The following is a 27,150-nucleotide window of genomic DNA, read 5'->3' on the forward strand; positions in this document are numbered from 1 at the left end:
ATCCAGATGTTTGATCCTGTAATGACAGATGTCAAAAACGCCTCTCTGTGCTCCTTTAAAACCCCTGAAGAGACAACGATGTGAATCAGTGAATCAACAATATATAATATTAGAAAACCGTATATATATATAATATATATTATTGATATGACAGCAGCAGCAGCGAGCGATGCAGCAGCGTCATTTTGCTTCCATTTCAGTGACATTTTGCAGGTGAACCAAACCTCTAAACAGCTGCTGTTGGTGGAAAACTTCAGTACTTCATGAATGCTGAGATTAACGAGTATCTGTCTAAATCCTGTGTAAACAGATTAACACTGACATCCTGTAGAGATTATAGAAAATACTACAGGACACTATAAACAATATACAATTATAGTTATATATTCTTTTAATGCTCAAGCATTCAGCTGTAAAGCATCTATACTGTTTTAATGATTGTGCACAGTAAGTTGTATAATGAAGGAAAAAATAGAATTAAAATAAATATTAAATCATAAAACAAGGATGAGTGTCATCAGATACTTGCAGCTGTAGAGAAAAAACAGAGACTGTCTCCAATATGGAGGAATCAGTTAATCAATAACCTGGATAATGTTAGAATCATACAGAGATCAATAACCTGGTTATGTTACATATCATATCCTGGACATGATTAAAATCAGACACAACAGGCAGTAGTGTGCATGTAAAGGTAAAAATATACAGATGATGTTGATCACACAGAACACAAGTTCAGTTCTTTGTTGTTCTGTTTACATCAGACAGACAACAATGACATTAGTTTGTGGACAGATGAACATCAGTTTCCAGGTAAATCAGAATACTGCGGCACTGTGAGATTGTTTAATGTCCTCACAGAGAGTCTTGGCAGGTTCCTCCTGTGTGTTTGGAGCTGAACTCTGCTGCAAGGTTCACTGGTTTAATATCATCTTTATGGTTTTGGACTTTGACTGTGAAGTTATGAGAGAGTGACAGCGTCCTCAGATTGATGATGAAGGACTGATGAAGGAGAATCAGCTGCAGCTTCTCTCTGTGTTTCCTCTACAGGTGAAGGTAGAACGACTCTGTGACCAGATGTGGATCTGAATTCACCTGGTGAGTATTTTCTTCTTTCTGCCACACAGCTGAATAAAAATATATCATGTCATCAGTTTTTAAACAGAAGTGAACTATAACTTGCTGCATATGAGTCTCTAGTGGACAAAAATACAACTGTATAAAAAGGAATATAGTTAATGCAGTTTCTTCAACATGTATCCACAGTGGAAATCTTAAAGTAATGACTGACTTTGGCTCCATCTGGTGGTAAAATAAAGAATGACAGTGTGATAGACAGCAGTGTGGCTCTGTGATGTGCAGCTTGTTGTAATGAATGAGCTTGTTGTTGTGTTTGTGTGAAGGTGTTTCTCTGCTATGGATCAGTGTGAGGACAGAGAGGAGGGAGTCCCTCCCTCTAAAAGCTCTCTGTGTGGGGAACATGACAGCCAGACCAAAGCTCAGAGGTGAGATGAGGATCTCTAACTGTCCATCACTGTTCTCCACTCACATCACTCCACCATCATTATTCACACTCAAAGCTCTGTGTGTGTTGTGTTGAAGCCCAGAGCAGCAGCACAGACCAGACTCTGCTGGACCTGGACCTGGACCTGAACCCAGCTGTGTGTCCATGAAGAGTGACCGGTCTACAGATCAACATATTGACTTCAAACATGGACATGAATCTGCTGATCAGAGGTAAGAATATAAAATCTTTGTTTCTGTTTCTCTCCATTACACCTCAGAAAATGTTTAAGTCTTTGTCATGAACTCATTAATCACTTCTCATTCTTTTCTCTGTAGTCTTAAAAACATTAACTACATCACCACATTATCAGATTTCAGTGTGTTTTAAGATCGATATGATAGTTATGACTGATTGTCTGACTGATTAACTGATTAACAACTTAATATGCTTCACTTTCTAAAATGGTCCAGCTGATGTCCTGTCTGACTCGGACGTCTGTTATACGTGTAGCGCTTTCCCCGGTATTAACTACCCTGAGATACAGCGTCCTGGGCTCTTTAACTTACAGCACGTCCTAATACTAATCACTTGTATCCCCCTTTTATAATATGTTCAATGTTACCATATAAATAAAACAACACTTTCAAACATCCCAGCTGAAATGAAAGTAGACTAGGGTGATTGGGTAACTTTAACTCTTGACTCTTCCACTTTAAATCCTCGGCTTCTAACTGTTCCTATTTATTGACTCGACCAAAGGGAAAGTTATATGAAATTATAATATTTATTTACCACCATTTAAAGAGAATAGAACAAAACTTGTTTGGTGTTCTCTTAGGGTGTCAGCTGAGTTAACATATGGCAACAAAATATATATATCAGCCCTTTGTTCTCAAGGTAAGGGAAATAAAGCAACGGGCATATACCCTTTAAATATGACTGAACGTGATCCTGTAACAGCTCTGCACCGCAATATCCATGGCATCTAGCAGTTTTACTTATGCAGAAAATAACCTGTAGTTTAGCTGATATAAACTATCCGACAGCTATTACCTCAGTTAACACGCAAAACACAACCCAGATTGCCTGAAGAGACGATACTTCAAGTTACTGTTGTGGGCCCAAAAATAAGCACAAAAGCCAGCAATAAACACAAATAACACCAACCCCCTGATGCAGGCCTGAATGTAGCTTAGGTGCGATGTGGGTGTCAACTTTAGTTTAGGACGTCTTCACTCTCGAGCAATGCAATATTGGGTTACTCACCCACACCAGACAGTTAACCGTCTCCTGTCTGTACTGGCTGCCTACAATCCTCACTCCATCCCAGCAGCGATGATGAAGAGTCCAAACTGCGTCCCAGCAATGATGATGAAGAGTCCAAACAGCGGCGATGCTGTTTTTCTTGGTCTCCACCAACATCACTGCGGCCTGATGTCCTGCTGTCAAAGGCCTCATAGCAGGAGATCATGTTTGAGCAGATTGTGTCCTGGGAAGATCAGATCCAGATGTATCTGTGGTCTCTAAGCTAGTTAGCCATGCTAACAATACCAGTTTGTTGTAGCTGTCATCCAACAAAACACACAATCTTCAGGATCAACACTGTAAGTTACAGCAGTCTGCTGATCAGAGGTCAGACTGTAAAATGTTTGAGATTAACTCTCATAAGAGTACAAATCATTGATGCAGAAATTAATTCTTGACCTCAGTGACACATAACTGTGGTAAATATTCTAAAGAGGTCCACTAATTTACCAAATCACAGGTCTTTCTATTGTATCACATGGCCTTCCTCAGTGAGTAGAACTTGCTCAGGTGTCATCAAATCAGATGTGAATGTCCTCCTCGATGTTTCTCTGACTGTCCACTGACTCCTTGTCAATGACCTTTGACCCCTTCCCAGTGGATCCTGTTACTGTTTTTCTGGTGTTCAAAGACTAGTACTACTATAACTTGACAGAAGTCCTTTGTTTAAAGGATCATTCTGGTGATTTTCTATATTTTTCTTCTTGTCAACAAATCTCATGTTTGGATCCAAACCAACAATGAACTGATCTACTAACAAGTATTGTGTTTGTATCAAAGCCTGATATATCTTATTCCTCTGTACTGTAGACCTCTGTTGTTGTCCAAAAATGATTAAAAACACATCATTGAGCCACACCGCTGCACTGTTCCTTCATCATGAAGAGACTGCTTACCATAACCTGTTTAGAAACAACTCCAAAGACTGATAACAGGCATGAGATATTGAACCTCAGGACAGAACTTCCTAGTACGCCAGGCGCCACTGAGCATGTGCAGGAACGTGGTTCCATTTACAGCTTCACTCTGCATATGAGATTCGTTGACAATAAGAAATATGGATCCTTCAAGTGATCACACCAGAGCAATTCCTTTCTCTGATGAAGGACATGGGATACAGTTAAGAGCTGCAGCAATAATAACAGACATTGTACATAGAATATTTACAACAGAAGAAGTATGATGTCTTTGTTATTAATGCTAATAACAAATAATATTAATTATTATTGAGCTCATCACATTCATTGTCTGAGAATAATTATATTGAACATTTGCATTCATCACTTCTCTGTTTCCATCAGTATCCATCAGCAGAGACGAGATTCTCCTGAACCCAGCTGTGTGTCCATGAAGAGTGACCGGTCTACAGATCAACTGATTGATTTCAAACATGGACATCAGTCTGCTGATCAGAGGTAAGAATGTAAAATGTTTGTGTCTGTTATTCTCCATCTCTCATAAGAAGAGGTTTGATTGACTGTAGAGATTCATTCTTGACCTTAGTGACTAATACTGTTTTTACACACAATGTTCTCATAAATACAAACACACACACTCCTCCTGCATATGCTTTTCTGAAAACCACAAACTGGGGAGAGACAGTGTTCTGCTGAAGAATATCCTACAGAATGCCAAGTCCAACTATTACAGAAATAGTCTTTTTCATGATTTTCTTAACCGTAAACAGTTCTGAAACAGGAAGAAAAGTGTCCTTAGTCCCACTAAAAGCTCTGTTGTACAGATCCATGTTAATGATGAAATTGTCATCATCATCATCTCATCATATGAGCAGCTCAACTACAAGTGGCTCATTTTCTGTCAGACGTATTGTGCAATGCCACATAGCTTATGAATTTAACCATGCTTGTTAATTGTTTGTTTAGCCATAGGTCCATGATCAATCTGTAACTTGCAGACACATACTATCCCGGGTTTGTTTGTGGTTTACATTATGTTTGGTTACAGTTTACATACCAGCAACATTTTTGGTCAAAGTAAAACACAGACAAGTGTTAAGTTTAATTATTGTTTATTGGGTTGGTTCTGCATTCTATAAGTTAATTGTGTTCTTTGTTACTTATCATACTCACCATGTGCTCTACAAACAAAAGGAGGGGGCACCCAACTACTTCCTATATTTATACACTGGGTGACGTAATCAGTGATGTCACGGGGTTAGACCAAGTATAAGGGGAGTTATGTTATTTAATTACGTGTTTGGTTTAGTATCTATATGATTTGTACTTGTTTTGGCTCAGTTGAGGTTTAATGCTGTGGATGTGTTTTGCGTAAACAATGTTGACTGATACAAGTAGCATTGTTATCTGCCAGGTGGAAAGGACACCCCTGCAATAAATATGGTTCTACCTGATAGATTGAAGGGCCCATTTCAGGGGAGAGATATAGGTGCAGAAATTAGAGGATGACAGTGTAGCTGTGTGCACGTGATCCTGCCTTAGTTTGCTTTATCCTGAGTTAAGCTAGTAAACTTTGATTTGCTTGTGTTCATTTCATCTTTTGAGACATCGTTTGTTTGTTTTTTGGTACACTGGACTGAATAATTCAGTTTTTACTCATTCAACGAGAGTCTGAGTCTGCCTCCTACCACCTGCCTCAGGCTTCTTCACAACTAGATCTTAGTAATTATAGACCAATTTCTATTATTTGTACCACATTTAATATTTATATTATATTCAATTTTTCATCAATTATCTCAGTACATTAATGGTCAAAATATTTGATCCCCATTTCAGTCTATTTTTCATTCTAATTTTTCCACCACTACAGCCCTTGTAAAATTTTCCAATGATTTATTATCATCTCTAAGCGAAGGTCAGTTCACAGGTGCAATGTTTAATTTAACCAAGGCTTTCAATTTGGTTGACCATTATCTTCTTGTGATTAACTTTATGCTGTTGGTGCCTCTCAACAGGTATTATTTTGGTTTAATTCTTACCTTCATGACCGTCGTCAGTGTGTTTCTGTTCATCACAATCAACCAGATTATTTAAATGTTAAACGGTGTACCAAGAGGATCTATTTTAGGACCCTCACTTTTTTTATTTTTATCAATGATCTCCCAAAAGTATGTTCTAATTTTTCTGTTAATTTATATGTAGATGACACAATTATATACACATCTGACTCTGATATAATTAAAAGTCAAAGCTCTCTGCGATCAGAATTGTCTTTTATTCAAAAATGGTTTCTAAACAACAATCTCATGTTAAACTAGTAGAAGTCTTGCAGCATATTAATAGGTTGGAGTTATAATCTTAATCATTCACCTGCTGTGTTGTTATTAATTTTCCTGATGGATTTCCACTTATTAAAGTCGATATATTTAAATATAAAATATAAAACATATTGATTGTATTAGAAATAAAATAAACGCTAGTCTCAGAATGCTAAATCAATTAATTGTTTTACTCTCCAAGTAAGAAAAAGAATTGTCAAACAGCTTTTAATTCTCATTATTGATTATGGCGATATTATATATCAGAACACCTCTGAATCCCATCTTAAGCCTTTAAATGTAGTTTACAATAATATTTGTATATTTGTTCTGAGGTGTCCTGACATAGCAGGTGGGGTTTGGGATGGTGGGAGAGCCCTTATGTGTACGTCCATGTTGATGTTATTGTGTTGATTGTTTTGTGTTATTGTAATGTTTAATTTATTATCTAATGTATTTTGTTTTGCTTAAATATTGTGATTTTTATTTTCTGTGCCTGAGGACCCCCTCAAAAACGAGATGATGCATCTCAAGGGGCTTATCCTCTATTTAAATTAAAAAAAAAAAATAAAACACAACATCTTTAACACTGAGTGTCATTATTTATTCTAAGACTTCATCTTTTCTTCACAGAGTTCATCAGCAGAGCTCAGAGGTTCTCAGTGGTCAGTCTGTCCAGCAGCATCAAACACACCTGGACTCCATATTTACGGTGTGTAAATGTAAAGCACAGCTACTACTGCTAACTACAACAGCCACAGACTAAATACTAAACTACCATTCTGGTCCTAACTGTCTCCATGCTGCACTCTGTAGACCAGCAGGTTTTCAGTCTGTCACAGATGATCTGATGTTGACTTCTACCAGTTAAATTCACATTTTATTCTGTTCCAGCTGCTGGAGGAGAACATCATCAGTTTTGTGAAGAACGAGATGAAGAAGATGCAGAAGGTTCTGAGTCCAGATTACCCAGAATGCTTAGAGAGTCAGAGTGAGGATGAGGAGGTGTTGGACGGTGAGGATGAAGAGCAGAGGAGGAGCAGCAAAGAGGCATTTCTGAAGATCACACTGCACTTCCTGAGGAGAATGAAGCAGGAGGAGCTGGCTGACTGTCTGCAGAGCAGTAAGAGGATTTTAACAGATTTAACATGATGGAGAGGAAATGGAGGCAACATGGGAGAGGTTTATATTTCAAACTCTGCTGTTAATATGATGCACACATCTGCATCACATCTATGAATTCTTCTGAGCTGAAAACAGTCAGAAACTGTTTGTCCTCAACTGATGAGCTGAATATATTTCATAGTGGAGGAAAATATAAACATCTGCAGTTTAATGTTTACATTCTATCAATTTACTGTAGAATCATCTGATTGATTTCATTTGTTTGTTCATCCAGGAACTCGTGCTGCAGAGTGTCGATATAAACTCAAGTCTAACCTGAAGGAGAAGCTCCAGTGTGTGTTTGAGGGGATTGCTAAAGCAGGAAACCCAACCCTTCTGAATCAGATCTACACAGAGCTCTACATCACAGAGGGAGGGACTGCAGAGGTCAATGATGAACATGAGGTCAGACAGATTGAAACAGCATCCAGGAAACCAGTCAGACCAGAAACAACAATCAAACATGAAGACATCTTTAAAGCCTCACCTGGAAGAGATGAACCAATCAGAACAGTGATGACAAAGGGAGTGGCTGGCATTGGGAAAACAGTCTTAACACAGAAGTTCACTCTGGACTGGGCTGAAGACAAAGCCAACCAGGACATACAGTTCACATTTCCATTCACTTTCAGAGAGCTGAATGTGCTGAAAGAGAAAAAGTACAGCTTGGTGGAACTTGTTCATCACTTCTTTACTGAAACCAAAGAAGCAGGAATCTGCAGGTTTGAAGAGTTCCAGGTTGTGTTCATCTTTGACGGTCTGGATGAGTGTCGACTTCCTCTGGCCTTCCACAACAATGAGATCCTGACTGATGTTAATGAGTCCACCTCAGTGGATGTGCTGCTGACAAACCTCATCAGGGGGAAACTGCTTCCCTCTGCTCGCCTCTGGATAACCACACGACCTGCAGCAGCCAATCAGATCCCTCCTGAGTGTGTCAGCAGGATGACAGAGGTCAGAGGGTTCACTGACCCACAGAAGGAGGAGTACTTCAAGAAGAGATTCAGAGACAAGAAGCAGGCCAGCACAATCATCTCCCACATCAAGACATCACAAAGCCTCCACATCATGTGCCGCATGCCAGTCTTCTGCTGGATCACTGCTACAGCTCTGGAACATGTGTTGAAAAGCAGAGAGGGAGGAAAGCTGCCCAAGACCCTGACTGAGATGTACATCCACTTCCTGGTGGTTCAGTCCAAACTGAAGAATGTCAAGTATGATGGAGGAGCTGAGACAGATCCACACTGGAGTCCAGAGAGCAGGAAGATGATTGAGTCTCTGGGAAAACTGGCTTTTGAGCAGCTACAGAAAAGAAACCTGATCTTCTATGAATCAGACCTGACAGAGTGTTGCATCGATATCAGAGCAGCCTCAGTGTGCTCAGGAGTGTTCACACAGGTCTTTATAGAGGAGAGAGGGCTGTACCAGGACAAGGTGTTCTGCTTCATCCATCTGAGTGTTCAGGAGTTTCTGGCTGCTCTTCATGTCCATCTGACATTCATCAACTCTGGAGTCAATCTGCTGGCAGAAAAACAAACAACATCCCAGAAGTCTGAAACTAAAGAAGAATCTGAGATATGTTTCTACCAGAGTGCTGTGGACAAGGCCTTAAAGAGTCCGAATGGACACCTGGACTTGTTCCTCCGCTTCCTCCTGGGTCTTTCACTGCAGACCAATCAGACTCTCCTATGAGGTCTGCTGACACAGGCAGGGAGTAGCTCACAGACCAATCAGAAAACAGTTGAGTACATCAAGAAGAAGATCAGTGAGAATCTGTCTGCAGAGAGATGCATCAATCTGTTCCACTGTCTGAATGAACTGAATGATCGTTCTCTAGTGGAGCAGATACAACAGTACATGAGATCAGGAAGTTTCTCCACAGTTGAACTGTCTCCTGCTCAGTGGTCAGCTCTGGGCTTCATCTTACTGTCATCAGAAAAAGATCTGGATGTGTTTGACCTGAAGAAATACTCTGCTTCAGAGGAGGCTCTTCTGAGGTTGCTGCCACTGGTCAAAGCTTCAAATAAAGCTCTGTAAGTGGATGAAACACTGGATATATTAACAATTTTAAATATGTTCAAATTTTATACATGATAAATAAAACATTTTAATTTTGTTCATCGCTATTTATTCTTTAGGCTGAGTGGCTGTAACCTCTCAGAGAGAAGCTGTGCAGCTCTGTCCTCAGTTCTCAGCTCCCAGTCCTCTAGTCTGAGAGAGCTTGAGCTGAGTAACAATAACCTGCAGGATTCAGGGGTCAAGCTCCTGTCTGTTGGGCTGGAGAGTCCACACTGCAAACTGGAAACTCTGAGGTCAGGATTCAGATATTTGTTAAACAGTTCACCATGGTTCATGTTAGTGAAGATGGTCAACATCTGTTGGATTTTTCTGCTAACATGATTCTCTAAAAAAGTTAACTTTATTTTCTGAATTCCAGCCTGTCAGGATGTCTGATCACAGAGGAAGGCTGTGCTTCTCTGGTCTCAGCTCTGAGGTCCAACCCCTCCCATCTGAGAGAGCTTGACCTGAGCTACAATCATCCAGGAAAGTCAGGAGAAAAACTTCTGTCTGCTGGACTGAAGGATCCACACTGGAGACTGGACACTCTCAGGTATGGAGAGATGAGTTGCAGCCTGTTTCTGTGTCACTCTGACAAACTGAGGAACACTGCTTCATGTTGAACAGCAGTTAGGACTCATGTTGGATAGAAAATCATTCTGACTGTGTTTCTTCCTCCAGGTTGGACCATGGTGGAGAGCAGTGGTTAAAACCTGGTCTGAAGAAGTGTAAGTGTGGATTTAATTTGATTCATGACAACTAAACAGCACACAGTCAGTTTCTCTTTAAATACAAAGTTGGTCTTTGTGGTTTTTATTCATTAAAACATTACTGACAAAATGTGTCATTAAACTTTATAGAAATGAACAACAGATCAGAACTTAAACAGAGAATAAATCCATCAGGTGTGTCAGATGATAAACTGCTGCTGTGTTGTTTCTTCTTCTCTTCATCAGATTTCTGTGAACTCACACTGGACACAAAGACAGCACACAGAAACCTCAAACTGTCTTACAACAACAGGAAGGTGACATGTGTGGAGAAGGATCAGTCATATCCTGATCATCCAGACAGATTTGACTGCCACTGGCAGCTGCTGTGTAGAAAGGGTCTGACTGGTCGCTGTTACTGGGAGGTCGAGTGGAGAAGAGGAGTTAATATATCAGTGACTTACAGAGGAATCAGCAGGAAAGGAAACAGTGATGACTGTGTGTTTGGATTTAATGATCAGTCCTGGAGTCTGATCTGCTCTGATGTTAATGGTTACTCTGTCAATCACAAAAATAGATTAAAACCCATCCACTCCTTATCCTCCTCCTCCTCCTCCTCTGTCTCTAACAGAGTAGCAGTGTATGTGGACTGTCCTGCTGGCACTCTGTCCTTCTACAGAGTCTCCTCTGACACACTGATCCACCTCCACACCTTCAACACCAAATTCACTCAGCCTCTGTGTGCTGGGTTTGGGTTCTGGCAGTCTGATTCCTCAGTGTCTCTGTGTCCTCTGTCTGAGGAAGAGTCTCCTCCTGTGTAGACAAACAGTCACACTGCTGACTGAAGACAGCTGCTGAAATCACTGTTCACTCTGTTCACCAGTGAACAACAGAAACTGGAAGTGACAGCAGCTTCCTGTGTTTAAATGTTGATGGTGGACGAGGTTTCACTCTGGTTTCATTTGGATCACTGACGGTGCTTGAATGTCAGAATATTGTTTCTATTAGAAGTAGTGAAATGATCTCCTCTGGGCTGAATTGATGTGTAAAAACTGTGTTGACTCTGATTGACTTCAGTAAAGTTTTCTTGGAGCAGCATCTAGTAGCTGTTAGTGGCTGTTAGTTATTCCATTTTATCAGGATCTTAAAGTGAAGTTTTTCCTGAAAATGTCCAGCAGACATCCCAGTCTGTTTGACATCAGCTCAGTTTGTGTTAAATCATGAACATCAACATATGTTTCTATCTGATGTAATGTGTCTGACATGTATGTATATAATAACATGTATGGGTTGCTTTCCTTTAGTTTTTCTTGCCTCTGCAGGTGATGTAAATATTGTCTTGTGGGACACTATGCTGTTTTATTTAATTTAATGGGATAAATCAAATTTCTTTAATTTCAAATTGAGGGGCTGAATGCAGACACCCAAGGAAGTGTACTGTTCACCCCCGAACTGACTTATTTGCCAACATGACACTGACCAAAGTTAAACACTGTGACAAAATGGAGATTGAATAGACCTCCTGAGAGACCATTTCTGACCTTTGGAGTCATTTGACCCAGGAGAAAGGACTGATAACACACATGGACAGAAAACCTCTTTCCTTATCTACACAGACAAGAGTCATAAACTCTAACTCACAATGACATTCATTGAGTCTCTCTGCAAATCTGAGCCAAATCTGAATTTGTCAGCATTAAATGCCTAATTATTATGTAAATCACTTAATGTTGTTTGTCATAGAAATACATAAAAAAGGTATAACTTTGATAGCTGTATGATAATCTATTGAAGAGATTTTTTCAAATTTTATTATATTTTACAATATGTGACACTACTGCCGTCTATTGATAGGTTAGAACTTCAAATTGATATTTTAACTGTCATAAGAGTTAATGAATGTGTATATGGTAATTATGCAATCATATTTTTAAAATGAAAAAGTGTTTAACTTCTGATCTATTAACCTTATAGACAATCATACTTTAAATGATGTTAAATCAGATAAGTGACTGGTTATGTGATTGATTAATTGATCAAATTGAGAATTTAATTCAAGCTTTGATGTTTCCTCTGGACACTAAATGTTCCTTATAGGAGGAGTTCCCTGATTATACATTTATACTAATTAATGCCTAATATTCTTACAGTCTTGTAAGCTCATGTTTGCTGGGCAGCTTTGGCTGTTTTACACTTGAATAAAAACATTCATTCACTACTTATTCAGAGAACATCACTTGTTTTTTACATGGATGTGTAATGTTATACTACTTCTACTTCTACTACACTACTTGTGTTTTTCTCTCATTAGAACATTTATAACAGCATTAATTCAGCAGACGTGATCTTTACAGATGTTACATACAGTGTAATAAATTGCTATAAAAATACAACTAAATTCTAACAGTAAGGTAAGGTACTGTTCTTTCTAAATATGGTAAAATACTGTAAATTTTGATGCATTTGGAGCTAAAAGGGACAGGAGCCACATGCAACCATCAACATCATATATATCATCGTTCATCCTCCCTTGTGGAATCAAATCAAAAGGCCAGTCATACCAAGAAAATATAGTTACATTTGTGCATCTGGTTACCCAGTTAGTGACTACATTTCATTTTTGCTAACATTAAATTGGTATAATCCTAGCAAGCACCTGGCAGGCACAAGAGAGCATTTTCAGGTAACGTTCTTCAGTTGGAAGTTTGAATTACAGGTACTGCAAATCAAGTTTAAAGATTATTTTAGGATGGCTGTTTTCTCTTGAACTACACATCAGTGAATGCTGACGTTAGTCTGGCCTGGTCTATACCTACACCTTTCATAATTCATAATAGCCTACATACAACATATTACTGCAGGCTTAGCTACAGTATCAAACTGTAAACCTCACATTCTACAGCAGAACACTGGAATAATGTTTTCAGCAATTAACTGTTAAAGTAAATTATGGTAGTGACACTGTAAAAAAATGGTAAAAAGCTGGCAACTACAGCTGCCAGTAGTTTACTGTCAGTGTACAGGGAAATTTGTTACAGTGTATATTTCTCACATTGTGATGTTTTACAGTCCTTCTTTATTTGACTTTGTTGTTTTTAATCATTAATTAATGTTTTAAAAAAATGAACAGAGAAAAATAAAAAGAGTCTGTCAGACGTCCAATACGTTTTCTCAGGAAACAGGACTGAGTTCACCTGTACTGAAACATCTGGCCCAAGTTTCCTGTATGTTGGTTAGTTTGTGGTGATTTGATGAAACACAGCTGTGTTTGGGAAGTCGCACCATGTGAGCAAAATATAACCTATAAAAATAATCAGAGCTCTTGATGCTTTACATCCTTTTTAAATGTGGCCGAATCATTAAACATTTAAGGATCAAAGAAATACAATTATTAATTAGAAAATTTAACATTATTTTTCTACTTTAAGTTCTACAATTTGTAATTTAAAAGCAAAATAATTAACTCATTATAATGACATCAAAGTGTTTAATTTAGTTTCTAATAATTAAAGTTCCACTTTCCTCTATTTTAGAAACCAGTGATGGAGACATATCCACGGCCACCAGGGCCCCAATTCATCAATATTCATATTTATTTAAACATGTTTCATTTTCAATAGAATTATAACAGGAAGTTTAGATTTTACAGTTAAAATATTCAAATATGTCACTAACATCATGCAAGTGATAATAATAACTTTATTTACATGTATAAAGAAATTATTTACAAAAATGTATTTTCCACATTTTCTTTATTATTCATTCTGTTATAGTTTGAACAATAAGTTAAAATAGTTCAGTTTTAGTATATTAATAGAATAGTGATATATGTATTAATAGTGTATAAATGTCCACACAGACAAATAATAATGTATTTTTACTGTTTTACATGAAGACATATTGTTACAGATTTATTAATCAGATAACTGTGTGTGGCTCCAGGCTGATGATGATGATGATGTGGTGCAGGTGATCAATCAGAGCTGGAGATTGATCCAGGAGGACATCAGCAGGGTCAGAATCATTGATCATTGATCAGATATCAGATATCCAGTAATCACAGACACGTCAGGTCTCACATTAATGAGTTTACCAACAATCACAGCTGGAAATCATGTTGCTATATGTGACCATATGTGATATTTACAATGTGATGTTACTGTAGTGCAGAGAAATATTAATATTATAGAAACACCATAGAATATTATATTATAGAGTAATATTGTAGAATGATTACAGATATGTTATATAAATACAATGGAAAAGGAAAGTAGGCTGCTGTAAAGTCCAATAAAACAATAAAAACCTAAATCCTTTTTATTCATTGTTAATTGTACTTTGGTCATAAGAACTCAGCTGCCCATCATAAATTAAAGTTTATTAATCCAACATGTTATATCCTGTATATTCATATCATTAATAATAATTATAATAATCTTTATATCTGTTTTCTAAACAAAGTTCATGTGCTTTAATAAAGTTAATAATATTAGTGCAGCAGCTGTTCAGGCTGATTGATGCTTCAACACATAGAAACATGAATCCAGTTGATTGAGGTGTGAATGAGTTTAAACAGCAACAACATGAAAGAAACTAACAGTCTATTAAACACAGATGTTCACAACTGTAACAGTGAATCTTTTCTCATTTCAAGTAGAATGAAGCTGCATTTAAAATAAAATACATAACTTTTGATAAAATGTGCATCCTAAAATAAAGTGTATTGATCATATCAGGCTCTGAGATGGTTTATTTTCTGTGGCTTCAGTTGGGATCATTTGATATATTTGCTCCAAAGATTCGTTTTTATATGAGACAAAGTGGTTTTGAGCTGCTGTGGGAAGCAGCCTGAGAGTCTGACTGTTGTTGATTAAAAGCTGTTCTCACTGTCTAGTTTTCATGTTTTACACTGCAGACCACTGATTGGTCATTTATCTCATTCACAAGCTTCCTGTTCCAGAGAAATCTTTCCCTCGTTCTCTCTCCTCACTGTCTCTCTCTCAACTTACCTGACTCACCTACTATAAACTGTAATATTCTCTCCTCTAATATCTCTGATGGTCACATGACGCCTCTCATATTAATCATGCAGCTCTTTGCTTTATTTAACTTCACGTCAAAGTGTTTCCTCTTTATTTGTGTCACAGTGCAGCTGCTCTGATGGATTCATGTTTTCTAATAGTTTCAGTTCCTCTAATAGAACTACTGACTACTACACGACATCCTGGTGGTCTAAACTGATTTCCTCCTGGTGGTCTGAAGTGTCCAGAGACAAACTAACACATCTCTACCAGAGTGCTGTGGACGAGGCCTTAAAGAGTCCAAATGGACACCTGGACTTGTTCCTCCACTTCCTCCTGGGTCTTTCACTGCAGACCAATCAGACTCTCCTACGAGGCGTGCTGACACAGATAGGACGTAGCTCACAGACCAATCAGGAAACAGTTGAGTACATCAAGAAGAAGATCAGTGAGAATCTGTCTTCAGAGAGAATCATCAATCTGTTCCACTGTCTGAATGAACTGAATGAACTGAATGACCGTTCTCTAGTGGAGGAGATCCAACAGTACCTGAGTTCAGGAAGTCTCTCCACAGATAAACTGTCTCCTGCTCAGTGGTCAGCTCTGGTCTTCATCTTACTATTATCAGAAAAAGATCTGGACGTGTTTGACCTGAAGAAATACTCTGCTTCAGAGGAGGCTCTTCTGAGGCTGCTGCCAGTGGTCAAAGCGTCCAACAAAGCTCTGTAGGTGGATGAACCACTGCATGTATGAACAACTTGAAATATGTTTAATTTTAAACATGATAAATAAAACATTACATTTGTGTTCATCGCTATTTTTTTCAGGCTGAGTGGCTGTAACCTTTCAGAGAGAAGCTGTGCAGCTCTGTCTTCAGTTCTCAGCTCCCAGTCCTGTAGTCTGAGAGAGCTGGAGGTGAGTAAGAACAACCTGTAGGATTCAGGAGTGAAGCAGCTGTTTGCTGGACTGGAGAGTCCACACTGCACACTGGAAACTCTCAGGTCAGGATTCAGATGTTTGTTAAACATCCTGGTTCATGTTAGTGAAGATGGTCAAAATCTGTAGGATTTTCCTCCTAACATGATTTTCTAAAACACTGAGTTAACTTTATTTTCTGAATTCCAGTCTGTCAGGATGTCTGATCACAGAGGAAGGCTGTGCTTCTCTGGTCTCAGCTCTGAGCTCCAACCCCTTCCATCTGAGAGAGCTGGCTGTGAGCTACAATCATCCAGGAGATTCAGGAGAGAAGCTGCTGTCTGCTGGACTGGAGGATCCACACTGGAAACTGGACACTCTCAGGTATGGAGAGATGAGTTGCAGCCTGTCTCTGTGTCACTCTGACAAACTGAGGAACACTGCCTCATGTTGAACAGCATGTAGGACTCATGTTGGATAGAAAATCATTCTGACTGTGTTTCTTCCTCCAGGTTGGACCATGGTAGAGAGCTCAGGTCAAGACTTTATCTGAAGAAGTGTAAGTGTGGATTTAATTTGATTCATGACAACTAAACAGCACACAGTCAGTTTCTCTTTAAATACAAAGTTGGTCTTTGTGGTATTTATTCATTAAAACATTACTGACAAAATGTGTCATTAAACTTGAGAATAAATCCATCAGGTGTGTCAGATGATAAACTGCTGCTGAGTTGTTTCTTCTTCACTTCATCAGATTTCTGTGAACTCACACTGGACACAAACACTTTAAACAGAAACCTCAAACTGTCTTTCAACAACAGGAAGGTGACACATGTGGGAGAGTATCAGTCATATCCTGATCATTCAGACAGATTTGAGTGCTACTATCAGCTGCTGTGTAGAAATGGTCTGACTGGTTGCTGTTACTGGGAGGTCGAGTGGAGAGGAGACGTTCGAATATCAGTGACTTACAGAGGAATCAGAAGGAAAGGAAACAGTGTTGACTGTGTGTTTGGATGGAATGATCAGTCCTGGAGTCTGAACTGCTCTGATGATGGTTACTCTGTCTGGCACAATAAGAAAAAAACATCCATCCCCTCTTCCTCCTCCTCCTCCTCCTCCTCTGTCTCTAACAGAGTAGCAGTGTATGTGGACTGTCCTGCTGGCACTCTGTCCTTCTACAGAGACTCCTCTGACACACTGATCCACCTCCACACCTTCAACACCACATTCACTCAGCCTCTGTGTGCTGGGTTTGGGTTTGGGTTATTTGGTTCCTCAGTGTCTCTGTGTCCTCTGTCTGAGGAAGAGGACAGAGGACACAGTGTGTGTGTGTGTGTGTGTGTGTGTGTGTATGTGTGTGTGTGTGTGTGTGTGCGTGTGTGTGTGTGTGTGGTTGGTTGGTTTAAAGGGACTCTGAGCTCTGAACAGTAGATGAAGTTTGATCTGCCGAACCTGCGGACGTTACAGCAGCAGTTACAGGGTGTTTCTGCTAGTAATTGTGGTGTGTTTTTGGTGTTTTGGGGGGTTTGGGGGTTTTTTGGTGTTTTTGGTGTTTTGGTGTTTTGAGGGTTTTTGTGGTTTTTGGGGGTTTTGGTGTTTTTGGGGGGTTTGGGGGGGGTTTGCAGCTATGAGCTGTGATTCATGACAAATGTTTGGGTCTAAAACTGATCTCAGCTCCACTCAGGCTTCGGCCCTCGATGCCTAACTGAGCTTTTCTTTGCTCCAGTAAACTTCAGGCGTCTCTTCAGACACCTGTGAGCTTTCATATCAACCTGCTGTGTGATTCCACTGCAGTTTTATGCAAAAACTCTCATCAGCCTGCAGAAAACATGAAAACTCTGTTTATCAGACCGTCGTTCTGTGTTTGTCTCCACTGTGACCTTTGAACTCTGTCCTAGAAAGTTCATATTCCAGCCTGCTGTTTGTGTTTGTGGTGTGATAAAGTGATTTATCAGTGATAAAACTGTCCCTTATTTATATATCTGTGTATCACAGGACACACAGATATAAAATGTGTAGGACATTAAAATGATTAAAGGACACCTCTAGTGATTGTTTCCAGGTGTTCTATGTATAAAAAGTATAAAGCTTTTGTGGCTCCAGAGGGAGCTGTGTGAAAAAGTACATCTAAAATCAAATTGCCATATTTGTCATTGTCATAACCCAGCCCATAGGCCATGACCAAAACAGGAAAACACACCAAACACCAATAAATACAAGTTATTTATTGTAGCAAAGAAAATAAACTGTGAAGTAAGTTGTTGTGTGAGTTGTTAGTCAGTGGGATCAGTAATGAGTAAGGTGTTGTGGAATAAAAGTAAAACAAAGGCTAAGCAAAACAAAAAGCTGCGGTTGTTGGAGGGGAAGAGACAGTAGACCGAGCCACGCTGGAAGCTGGGACTTTTATATCCTGTAGAGCACTGGGCCCAGCTGCTCCACATCTGGTTGGATAAATCAGCTCCTCTGACCCCTCAAAGACAGCAAAGACAGCATGGGTAGACACAGTAACTGACACAGTGCACATCAGCAGCCCCCCCCCCCATAGAGTCGGTGTCCTAAAGGGAATCATTGGTATTCTAGCACCCACCCATAAGCACAAAATATCAGAAGCAGTAGATGTTCTGATATAAAGATATTGTTTAATGGACTTTTGGTAAAGACATCATTTTGGCTCATTGTAGATAATCAAACAGCTGTTTCTGTTTGTTGTCTCTCACTCAGAAAATGTCCTTATAGTTTATTTGAAGGAATGAAACTGAACTCTATGATGAGGTTGAATGTGCAGATATGATGATAAATAAACATGAAGTCATATTTTGGTGCTCCAGTGGCTGATTGACTTTGAATGTAAATACAGCAGCAGTCTGTATTCATGCTAGATTTGAAAAAGTCTGCTGAAATACTTTTTAAGACAAAAGTGGAGAATAACATCAGGTAAAACATGGTGTATTAGGAACATTAATATCACAAATCAATGAAAAGTATGATATCAATCATTGATATGGATCATAAAAACTAAGACTGGCAGAAGTGATAAACTGACTGATATAGTTGGATGTGTTTTTGATGGAGGTTTGCTTCTTCTTCTTTCTCCCATTTCTAATTTTTCCAAAAGGTGATAAATCATCCAAAGTAGATTCATGTGTACTAAAAATAACTAAATATTAAAGTGAAATTTTGAACATCTTTCAGAAAGGAAAATTATTTTTGTTTTGATGGAATAATGAACTTCTCTGTTTCTTCTCATTCTGAAGATCGATCTCTTTAGTCTTCAGTCTTTATACACTAAATGTTTCTGTGTGTTTGCTGTACTGTATCTTCATGTTAGAGATGTAGTTATTTCTTTTTTATTTATGTGAATGTGTTCTCTGCTCTTTCATCAACCTTTAATCTTCTAGATAAATGAACTAATTTGACTTTATAATAAACCACCTGGTTCAGTTACAGCTGCAGTAGATGCAGCAGCGCCCCCTGCTGTCAGACAGCTTCACTACATGACTCCAGTTTATATTCTGGTCTCCTGAAGGAGAAGACCGTCACCAGGATCGACCAGGATGAGTGTCTGGAGAGGCTGATTCTGGATCTGGACAGGAAGCACTACAGCTACAGCACCCCGCCAAAATACTACAGAGTCAGTCTGCAAAAACAAAAACACTTCAGCATCCCACTGAAACATTCTGCAGGCCCAGAAAGACCAGAGATTACACTTCCAGGTTAAAGCCACATGTGTAGAATCAGAAACATCTTTTGATTTTGATTGGTGCATCTGAAGGCTGCACAGCACATAGACGGCTCCAGTTTCACCAGTTCTGATTCATTTTTCTACCAACAAAAAGTTAAACCATCAGAATAATTTTAAAGGTTCTATATCTAAGAACTTTGAAGCAATTTATACATATTAATCATATTTTATTGCCAATGAGTAACGTAACGTATAACAGTTGTAATGTAACGTAAAAAATGAGACCACAGCTCGTCGCTCCCCGGCCACAGCGCACTGAGCCAACCGATGTTTAGTAAACACGATGGGTAAACAGATTTGGTGGTTTGTGGTTCGGGTGGTTGATTCATTCTGAGGACATTTCTTTTAAAAGGTCATTTGATCGTAAACGGGAAATGTGCTCATTAAAGAGTTTTTAAGAACCTGATATGCTGATATGTAGTTTGACACACAAAGCTACACACTGAAAACTGATTATTTCTGTTAGTTAAAGAATAGTTAAGAGTCTAATTTATTAAGAAAGTTTGCAAATCAACAACTACATATGAACCCAAATATAATGAGTAGATGCTTACCAGTTAAACACTTTTGTCAGTTTTTTCTTATAATTTGTACCAAACTGCATCATCCTCTCTGTAAAATGTCCTAAAAATTAACCGTTGAATAACTGCAAATTACTCAGAACATTTCCAGGATGTTAGTATACGGGGAGCTGTTCAGTGTTACCATGCAAGCATATCTCATCCATCAGATACACGTCACACATGTTTCAGATTAGCAACTCAAACTGATCTTGTGTAGGTGAGACGGACGACTGTAAAACATGAAACAGTGTAAATAGGAGGTAAACAGGATTTACAGCTGTCTGGTGTCAAGTTTCTCTTTAAAATCTCATAAAGATCCTTCAGCTTTTGTAAAAATGACACCGACGTGCATGAAATCAGTTTATTACAAATGACGGTGATACAAAGAAATCCTGTTGATGATGAACACATGAGAGTCCAGATATCTGCAAATCAAAATCATTTGAACTCAATAAATAAATCAGCAGGTTCTACTCCAGTAGAAACACGGGTCGACTGCAGGACCATCACATGATCAAATGCATAAAAAAGGTTTTTGGATACCAGGATACACACAGAGTAAATATGAACAGTTTGGTTTGCTTCGTCTACTCAGCCTGTTTCTACAGCTCGTCTGTTTCAGAGGTGCATGCACTGTAACAAAACACTAAATGCAGGTAGCCCAGATGACCACTCACCTGTAGCAGCAGCAGTTACATCATCACAGCAACAGCCAATCAGGTTTGTGTTCTGGGCAGGCGATAAATCAATACATTCTCAATGGCTGCAGAGCACGAAAAATAAAACCCCAAAAACCTCAACTCCACCCACTTTCACAAGGTGTTTGTCAAATGAAAAAAGTGCACATTTGGTGAACTAGCCTCAAACTCTCACCTGCCTCAAGCTACAGGAAACATGCACTTTACAAAACAAGAGTCTGAAACATCCTGTTCCTCCCACACTTCAGTGAGATCCTCTGGTTCTCTGGTCTTTGCTCTGTGCTGGACACACAGACGTGAGACGTGACTGAAGACAAAGAACAAGATGATTTCAGTGAATGTTTGTGGTCTGTACAGCACTCAGCGCTTTAACACACCAAGGAAGTAAAACAAACTTCAGCTCAACACACGTCGACTACAACACAGTCAGCAGCTCAAACACACAACACACACGGATCTATGAAGTAAAGGTCGAACCCGCTGAAAGTCTGTTCACACAGCAGGTGACAGATCAGTCTGAGGGTTAAAAAGCCCTGCGGCTCGACTCACAGACACTGCAGCTCATCTTCACCCTTTGCGGCCGGCAGAGCGCCCTCAAGGTAAAGATGTAAATATTTTACTCATATAGAACTTTTCTTTTCTAAACTCTACAACTGTGATGGAAATTAAAAGAGGTTTTAAGCATGTTTATAGAGGAAGGTTTTTACAAGAAATTCAAGGGTCAAAAACAATCAGCTAATCTTTTACACAATCTGCTCCAACATTTAGAGGCTGTGACAGTAAATACTTACTAACCAGCTTATAAAGAGTTCCTGTCAATTCCAGTAAAGAGTTAAATTAGTCTAGTTGAGAAATTCAGAACTAAGCCCAGACTAAGAATGATCCAGCATCAAACTGCCTCCGTTTGTTGGTTCAAACCCAAGAAAATGACGTGTAAAGTCCATGTAGTTGTTCTGAAGCAGAATGATGTGTAAACACTGCAGCTTTGTCTCATCTGTGTGTCGTTGTGCTGACTACAGGTTTTACATGTGGTGGATTTTTATGACGTATGAGTAGAAAACTACGGAAGCGTTTTTCATTCTCAGGCCTCTGCAACTCGTGTTTTAAAGTTTGTGATATCAGATGTGACTGATCAGAGTTCAACACAACATGACAAACAAACAAACATGTCATTGTTTTATCCATCAGAGAGCAGATTGTCATGTTTGTCGAGGTTCGTTCATTGTGATTCAGAGAGGCGATGCGTTTAAGGACCCATGTTAGACCGGCGGATTCCTTCTGTCACGTTGTGCTGATTTGTTTGAGTTCAACAGACGTTTCACAGAAAACTTTCAACATTCAGCTACAGTGAAGCTGAAGCAGTTTCACAGTTACACACAATCACAGCGAGATGGCAAATGAAAACGAGCCTGACTGTCACTCAGAAACATTCAATAAAATATAACATTACATCTTTTGAACTTTTACAAGACGAGTGTGTCTGTAAGGCCGAAGCATCGAAGCAGCTCAGGACCTTCTGATGGGCAGATAGTTACGACTTTCGCTTCATAAATACAGACATAAAAACTGAGACGACCTTCGCAAAAAAGACACAATCTATAATCTGTTCAAATGCGACGCAACAACAGATTATCAAAGCACAAAGTTAATCAATATGCGTTTGTATATTACCCACGTACTACTGCGGCGCGAGCAGCTGCAACTTCTTTTGTAGCTTTGACTAAATTTGTTCAGCTTGTGCGAAATGGAAGCAGTTCTACATAGTGGTTCTTAAAGTTATATTGTTGCCATTCAAAATGCATTTGTTCTTACTGACTGAATCATTGGATATAAACGACAGCTTTGTTTTGGACAGTTTCTGTGCATCCACACCAGCTGCAGTTTTCTACAGAGAAGCTGCATTTCTTGATTTTTTCAGACAAGGGAAAGCAAACCGTTATCACACAGCGTCCCGTCCGTCACAGCAGCAAAGCTTTGTCTTCAATTTTGGGGGGCGTCTCCTTCATAGGATCTGATATATAAAGATGGAAGGAAGCCCTTCAGGCTGCTACGTTGAACTAGTCAACAGAGGATTCATAAAGTTACAGCCAGTTCCTGTCCCTAACCTCAGAGATCAAAACTATATCTGCCTCCTAATTCCTGACAGTAACAGACATTTTTCACAGCAGACATTTTAACGTGTCATACCGGGAAGAGCACAGGTGTAATAACATGAATCATGGCTGCATTTCATTTCTGTGTGCAGGTTTCAGGGCCCTCGTATTGTGCATGTTGCCTCACTGGCTTAAAACAGGACACGGCTTAAAGAGCTTTTGCAGAATATAAATAAAAACAAACTGCTGCCCTGCTGATGACCATCAGTGGTGCACAGCAGGAGTTCGTCATCACAAGGGCCTGCTGGTGAACCAACAAGAGCACATAAAACCACATTAGACTTTCACCTGTGCTCTGAACCCTGATGACTGGACAGGGACAGGAAGGTGTAGCTGTCGGTGGTGTGAATGCACAGTTACTGTCCAGAGGTGCTACGGTGGCCTGCTCAGGCCATGTAGTGGGCCCCGTCGGGTCCACGAGGTGGTCTCTTGGTGCTTTCATTGGCGTTGGAGGTCGGGGGGGCACCACGGGATTTGGAAGCTGGTTTCTTCTCCTTTGAGGATGTCTGAGGAGTCTGACCGAGGGCCGATGTGCTGACGGCTGCAATCTGGAGACTCCCGCCGGGCTCCACGATGGTGTTTATCACTACGGCAAGAACAAGAGGACATTACTGTAGACACCAGGACAAACTAGATCTACTTCAGGTTACACCTGCATTAACTGGTGAAACGCTGATATGTTGAACTTGTTAGCAAACAGTTGTTTATTTCCACATGCAGCAGTTACGGAGCAACATTATCATTCATGTGGAGTCGTGTTTCTGTCCACCTGGTGAATGTAAGTCCAATATTCACTCTCTTTTAGCTCTGTTTCTGCTCTCTACCAACTCCTGAGGGAAATATCTGGCTCTTTAGCTGCTAAATGCTCCACTATGTTCACCAGCTAGTCTCCAGCTAACTGTGTCTGTTTGCCGTTTGGTGCTGAGCAGGTCGTGTACAGCGGCTTTTTACAGCTTTTTCTCTGAAAACAGCTGCCTGCTGCAGCCCAAAATAACGCTATACTAGACTACTCTCCAAAACAGTAAAGTTGCAGCTGGACAGATCAACAAAGAGCTGAGCTCTATCACTGAGTCTTTGGATAAAGGCCACATCAATCTATCAAAAGCTTTTGACACTGTTGATCTGTTGTTGTATTTCTGTTTAATCAGACAGAACACAATGTATGCAGGTCAAAGGGCTTAAACCAAACAAAGGATTAGTTAGTTTGGATGTTCACTTACACTTACACATTCACGTACACTTGTATGCAGATGACACTGTTATTTACTGCTCTGCACCAGCTCAGAAATAAGCTTTGTTTGCTTTATCTTATCTAGTTTGTAACCTTAATATTTTACATTCTATGTTGCAGCTAGGACAGTCAGGACAGTCCTGTAAAATACATTTTTTAATCTCCTTGAGGATCCTTCCTGGTCAAATAACTAAAAATAGATCTTCCCACAACTGTTCAGTAAACATACATGATGAAACATGTAAAAACAAAACTATATTTACCTTCCAGCTGCCTCTGGACTCTTCTCAGCTCTTTTAAAATGGAGGTAATTTCCTGCAACATGAAACAGAAAAAGAGGGACGGTTCCAGCTGTGCTCACATCAAATCCTGAGATTTCTATAAAATAATTAATGAGTTTTCAGAAGAACCTTATTGGAGGTTTTCAGGATAGGGACTTCATTCTCAGCATTTATCTTCGCCTCGATCTCCTCCCAGACCTCCGCCTTGTTCTGGAACAGAACCCTGAGAACCGACAAACATACTGCAGGTTTAGTGTGAACTCAAAATGAAACCAGACAAAGCGTCTTCATGATGTCAAAACTACTGTCCCAACACAATAAGAACCTCTGTTTTACAAAACCCAAAGCTCACACAGACCTGAACCCAACATAAACCAGACAGCAACTAGACCTGAACCCAAACAGACCCAAAGAAAATATGATGGATCTGAACTCTAAGCGATCCCGCAAACATTAATGATACAGAATGAATTAAGTGGCTATAACTCACTGGCCATGAGTCTGATGAAGTTGGCATCATTTACTGCTGTCCATAGAACTAATAATCCCCAGACTGGATGAGGATCTTGTCCAATTTGATCAGGTCAGGTGATTGGGTTGTTGTGGGTTCAGGTCTGAACCACAGAGCTGCAGTAAATGTAAATGTAGAGACTGAATGTGCTGCTACAGCTACAACTGTAATCAGCAGCTTCCTTACTTCATTTTGTCGGCCAGCTGCTCTGTGTTCTCCCGGATGGCCTGTGACAGCTGGGACACTGGATTCAGCATCAGGTTGTCAAGGATCACCTGAAAGAGGTCATTCAGAGTCTAAGAAGAACTCAAGCAGGAAGCTCAAAGCAGAACATGAACAGCAGCTTACATCCTGTTTTCCCAGCACACCAAAACTAACTGCAGCAGTTGCAGTCATATTAAGTTTCATTGTGAACTGTTGAATTTAGGCTACATTCACACTGCAGGCTCAGGTCTGAATTTGTTTGTTTGTTCGTTTGCCTCACCTGGGTCTTGGTCTAAAGACGGTGATGCTCCCACTTTGGTCCTCAAATAGATATTTCAAAAACTAATGACCTTTACTCTGGCGCCACCCGCAGGATAAACTTTACATGTTTAGCTCCACCATCGGTAAAGTTCTAAGAAATGATCAATCATCTGGATGTTGTTTGTTCATATTGTGGCTGTTATGAACTCTGCAGACTCCAGAGGGCGCTAGCAGGACTTTAACCTGTTGTTGCATAATCACACCTGAAGGTGGCACATCCAAGTTCATCCACGTGTCTGTTCAAAACAGGAGGAGCTACAAACTTGATGTAGTCTTTGTGGGGCTCGTTGGCAAAATACTGTGCAAACCTGTAAAAAGCTCACTGGGCACATTAGCCGGAGGCAAACACAACACCAAGCTAGTTGGCTAAGTGCTAGTTAGGAAAATTACCTGGAAAATAAGTTAACGCAGTCAAGAGACATATTTGTACAATCCACTCTAATCAGGTATAATTAGATATTAATTAGATTACTGATTAGATTACTTATTTAGACAATATTGTTTTATCAAATATGTGTGTGTGTGTGTGTGTGTGTGTGTGTGTGTGTGTGTGTGTGTGTGTGTGTGTGTGTGTGTGTGTGTATACAGACGGGTGACAAATTAAAAACCAGTACAGGTCTGAATGCTTGACCTCTACAGTGAGGGGATCTGAAATGTTATTGATCCTACAGTGTCTGAACATCATTGTTCATAAAGATCTTCCTCATGTGGTGTCGTGATGATGATGATGGTGCAGAGCGCTGTCGGACACGTCAGCTGGGTGGAGATCTGGTGGCTGTGAAGGTCATAACATGTGATTCATCCTGGAAGAGACCACTCCCATCAGGACACACATGTTTCCCTTCCCTCTAAGGGGACAAGTGGTCCCAAACCATGCCAGCATAACAGAGCCCCCAGACCCCCTCACTGTAGGGGTCCAGCATCCGGACCTGGATCAGGTTTTCCTTTAATGTCACCCGTCTGTATGTCCCTGAATATACTGCAAATCAGACAGTTGGCTTCAATCTATCTATCTATCTATCTATCTATCTATCTATCTATATATATATATATATATATATATATATATATATGTGTGTGTGTGTGTGTGTGTGTGTGTATGTATATTAGTAATTAGTATGAAAATGTTAAAATTCTAATTCTTAAAATATTTTGGCATTAAATTTACGAAACACTTGCTGTTTCCAGATTCACATACTTGAAGAGTTCACTTTTCATTAGAAAGTTTAGAAATACTTTGAGTTTTGTGGCTGTTGTTCAAACTATATTTTACATTTTCAAGCCTTTTTTTTAAGTTGTTTGCATTTCTCGTTTTTTTGGGACATTTTAGGACAAATAGTTATATATTATAAGTTTAATTAAGGTGTAATCGCAACATTTACTGGCTGACATAATCATCAGCAGGCCTACATTATTTTCATCCAGATCTAAATTTAAGAGAAAAACTGTTCATATTGATCAGAAACATCTTGAGTCACATTAAAAAGTAAAACTCAGATTTGTGACACTGAGCTGCAGTGTGAACGTA

General features: G+C 39.5%; 2 protein-coding genes across 3 annotated transcripts in view; one reads left to right on the forward strand and one right to left on the reverse strand.

Moving 5' to 3' along the window:
- The first annotated feature begins 545 nt into the window (after positions 1 to 545).
- Positions 546 to 17,845, forward strand: LOC137168873 (NLR family CARD domain-containing protein 3-like). The gene is given in 11 exon segments (XM_067571709.1): positions 546 to 1,098; positions 1,404 to 1,505; positions 1,603 to 1,737; positions 4,114 to 4,227; positions 6,681 to 6,759; positions 6,942 to 7,170; positions 7,447 to 9,244; positions 9,350 to 9,523; positions 9,649 to 9,822; positions 9,951 to 9,997; positions 16,670 to 17,845. Coding segments are annotated over 10 exon segments (3,519 nt in total). The 5' UTR covers positions 546 to 1,098; positions 1,404 to 1,416; the 3' UTR covers positions 17,350 to 17,845.
- Positions 17,846 to 20,570: 2,725 nt separating this feature from the next.
- The window catches only part of cep170bb (centrosomal protein 170Bb), a 29,811-nt gene continuing 23,231 nt past the window's right edge, over positions 20,571 to 27,150 (reverse strand). For both annotated transcript variants that reach the window (XM_067572767.1, XM_067572766.1), the window contains 4 exons: positions 25,284 to 25,372; positions 24,716 to 24,809; positions 24,569 to 24,620; positions 20,571 to 23,660 (listed from right to left, as the gene is read on the reverse strand). In XM_067572767.1, the coding sequence (XP_067428868.1) occupies positions 23,461 to 23,660; positions 24,569 to 24,620; positions 24,716 to 24,809; positions 25,284 to 25,372 (435 nt within the window). In that variant the 3' untranslated portion in view covers positions 20,571 to 23,460. The remainder of the gene's footprint in view (positions 23,661 to 24,568; positions 24,621 to 24,715; positions 24,810 to 25,283; positions 25,373 to 27,150) is intronic.

Source organism: Thunnus thynnus, chromosome 18 (assembly GCF_963924715.1).
Source record: "Thunnus thynnus chromosome 18, fThuThy2.1, whole genome shotgun sequence".
In the NCBI taxonomy this organism is placed as follows: Eukaryota; Metazoa; Chordata; class Actinopteri; order Scombriformes; family Scombridae; genus Thunnus; species Thunnus thynnus.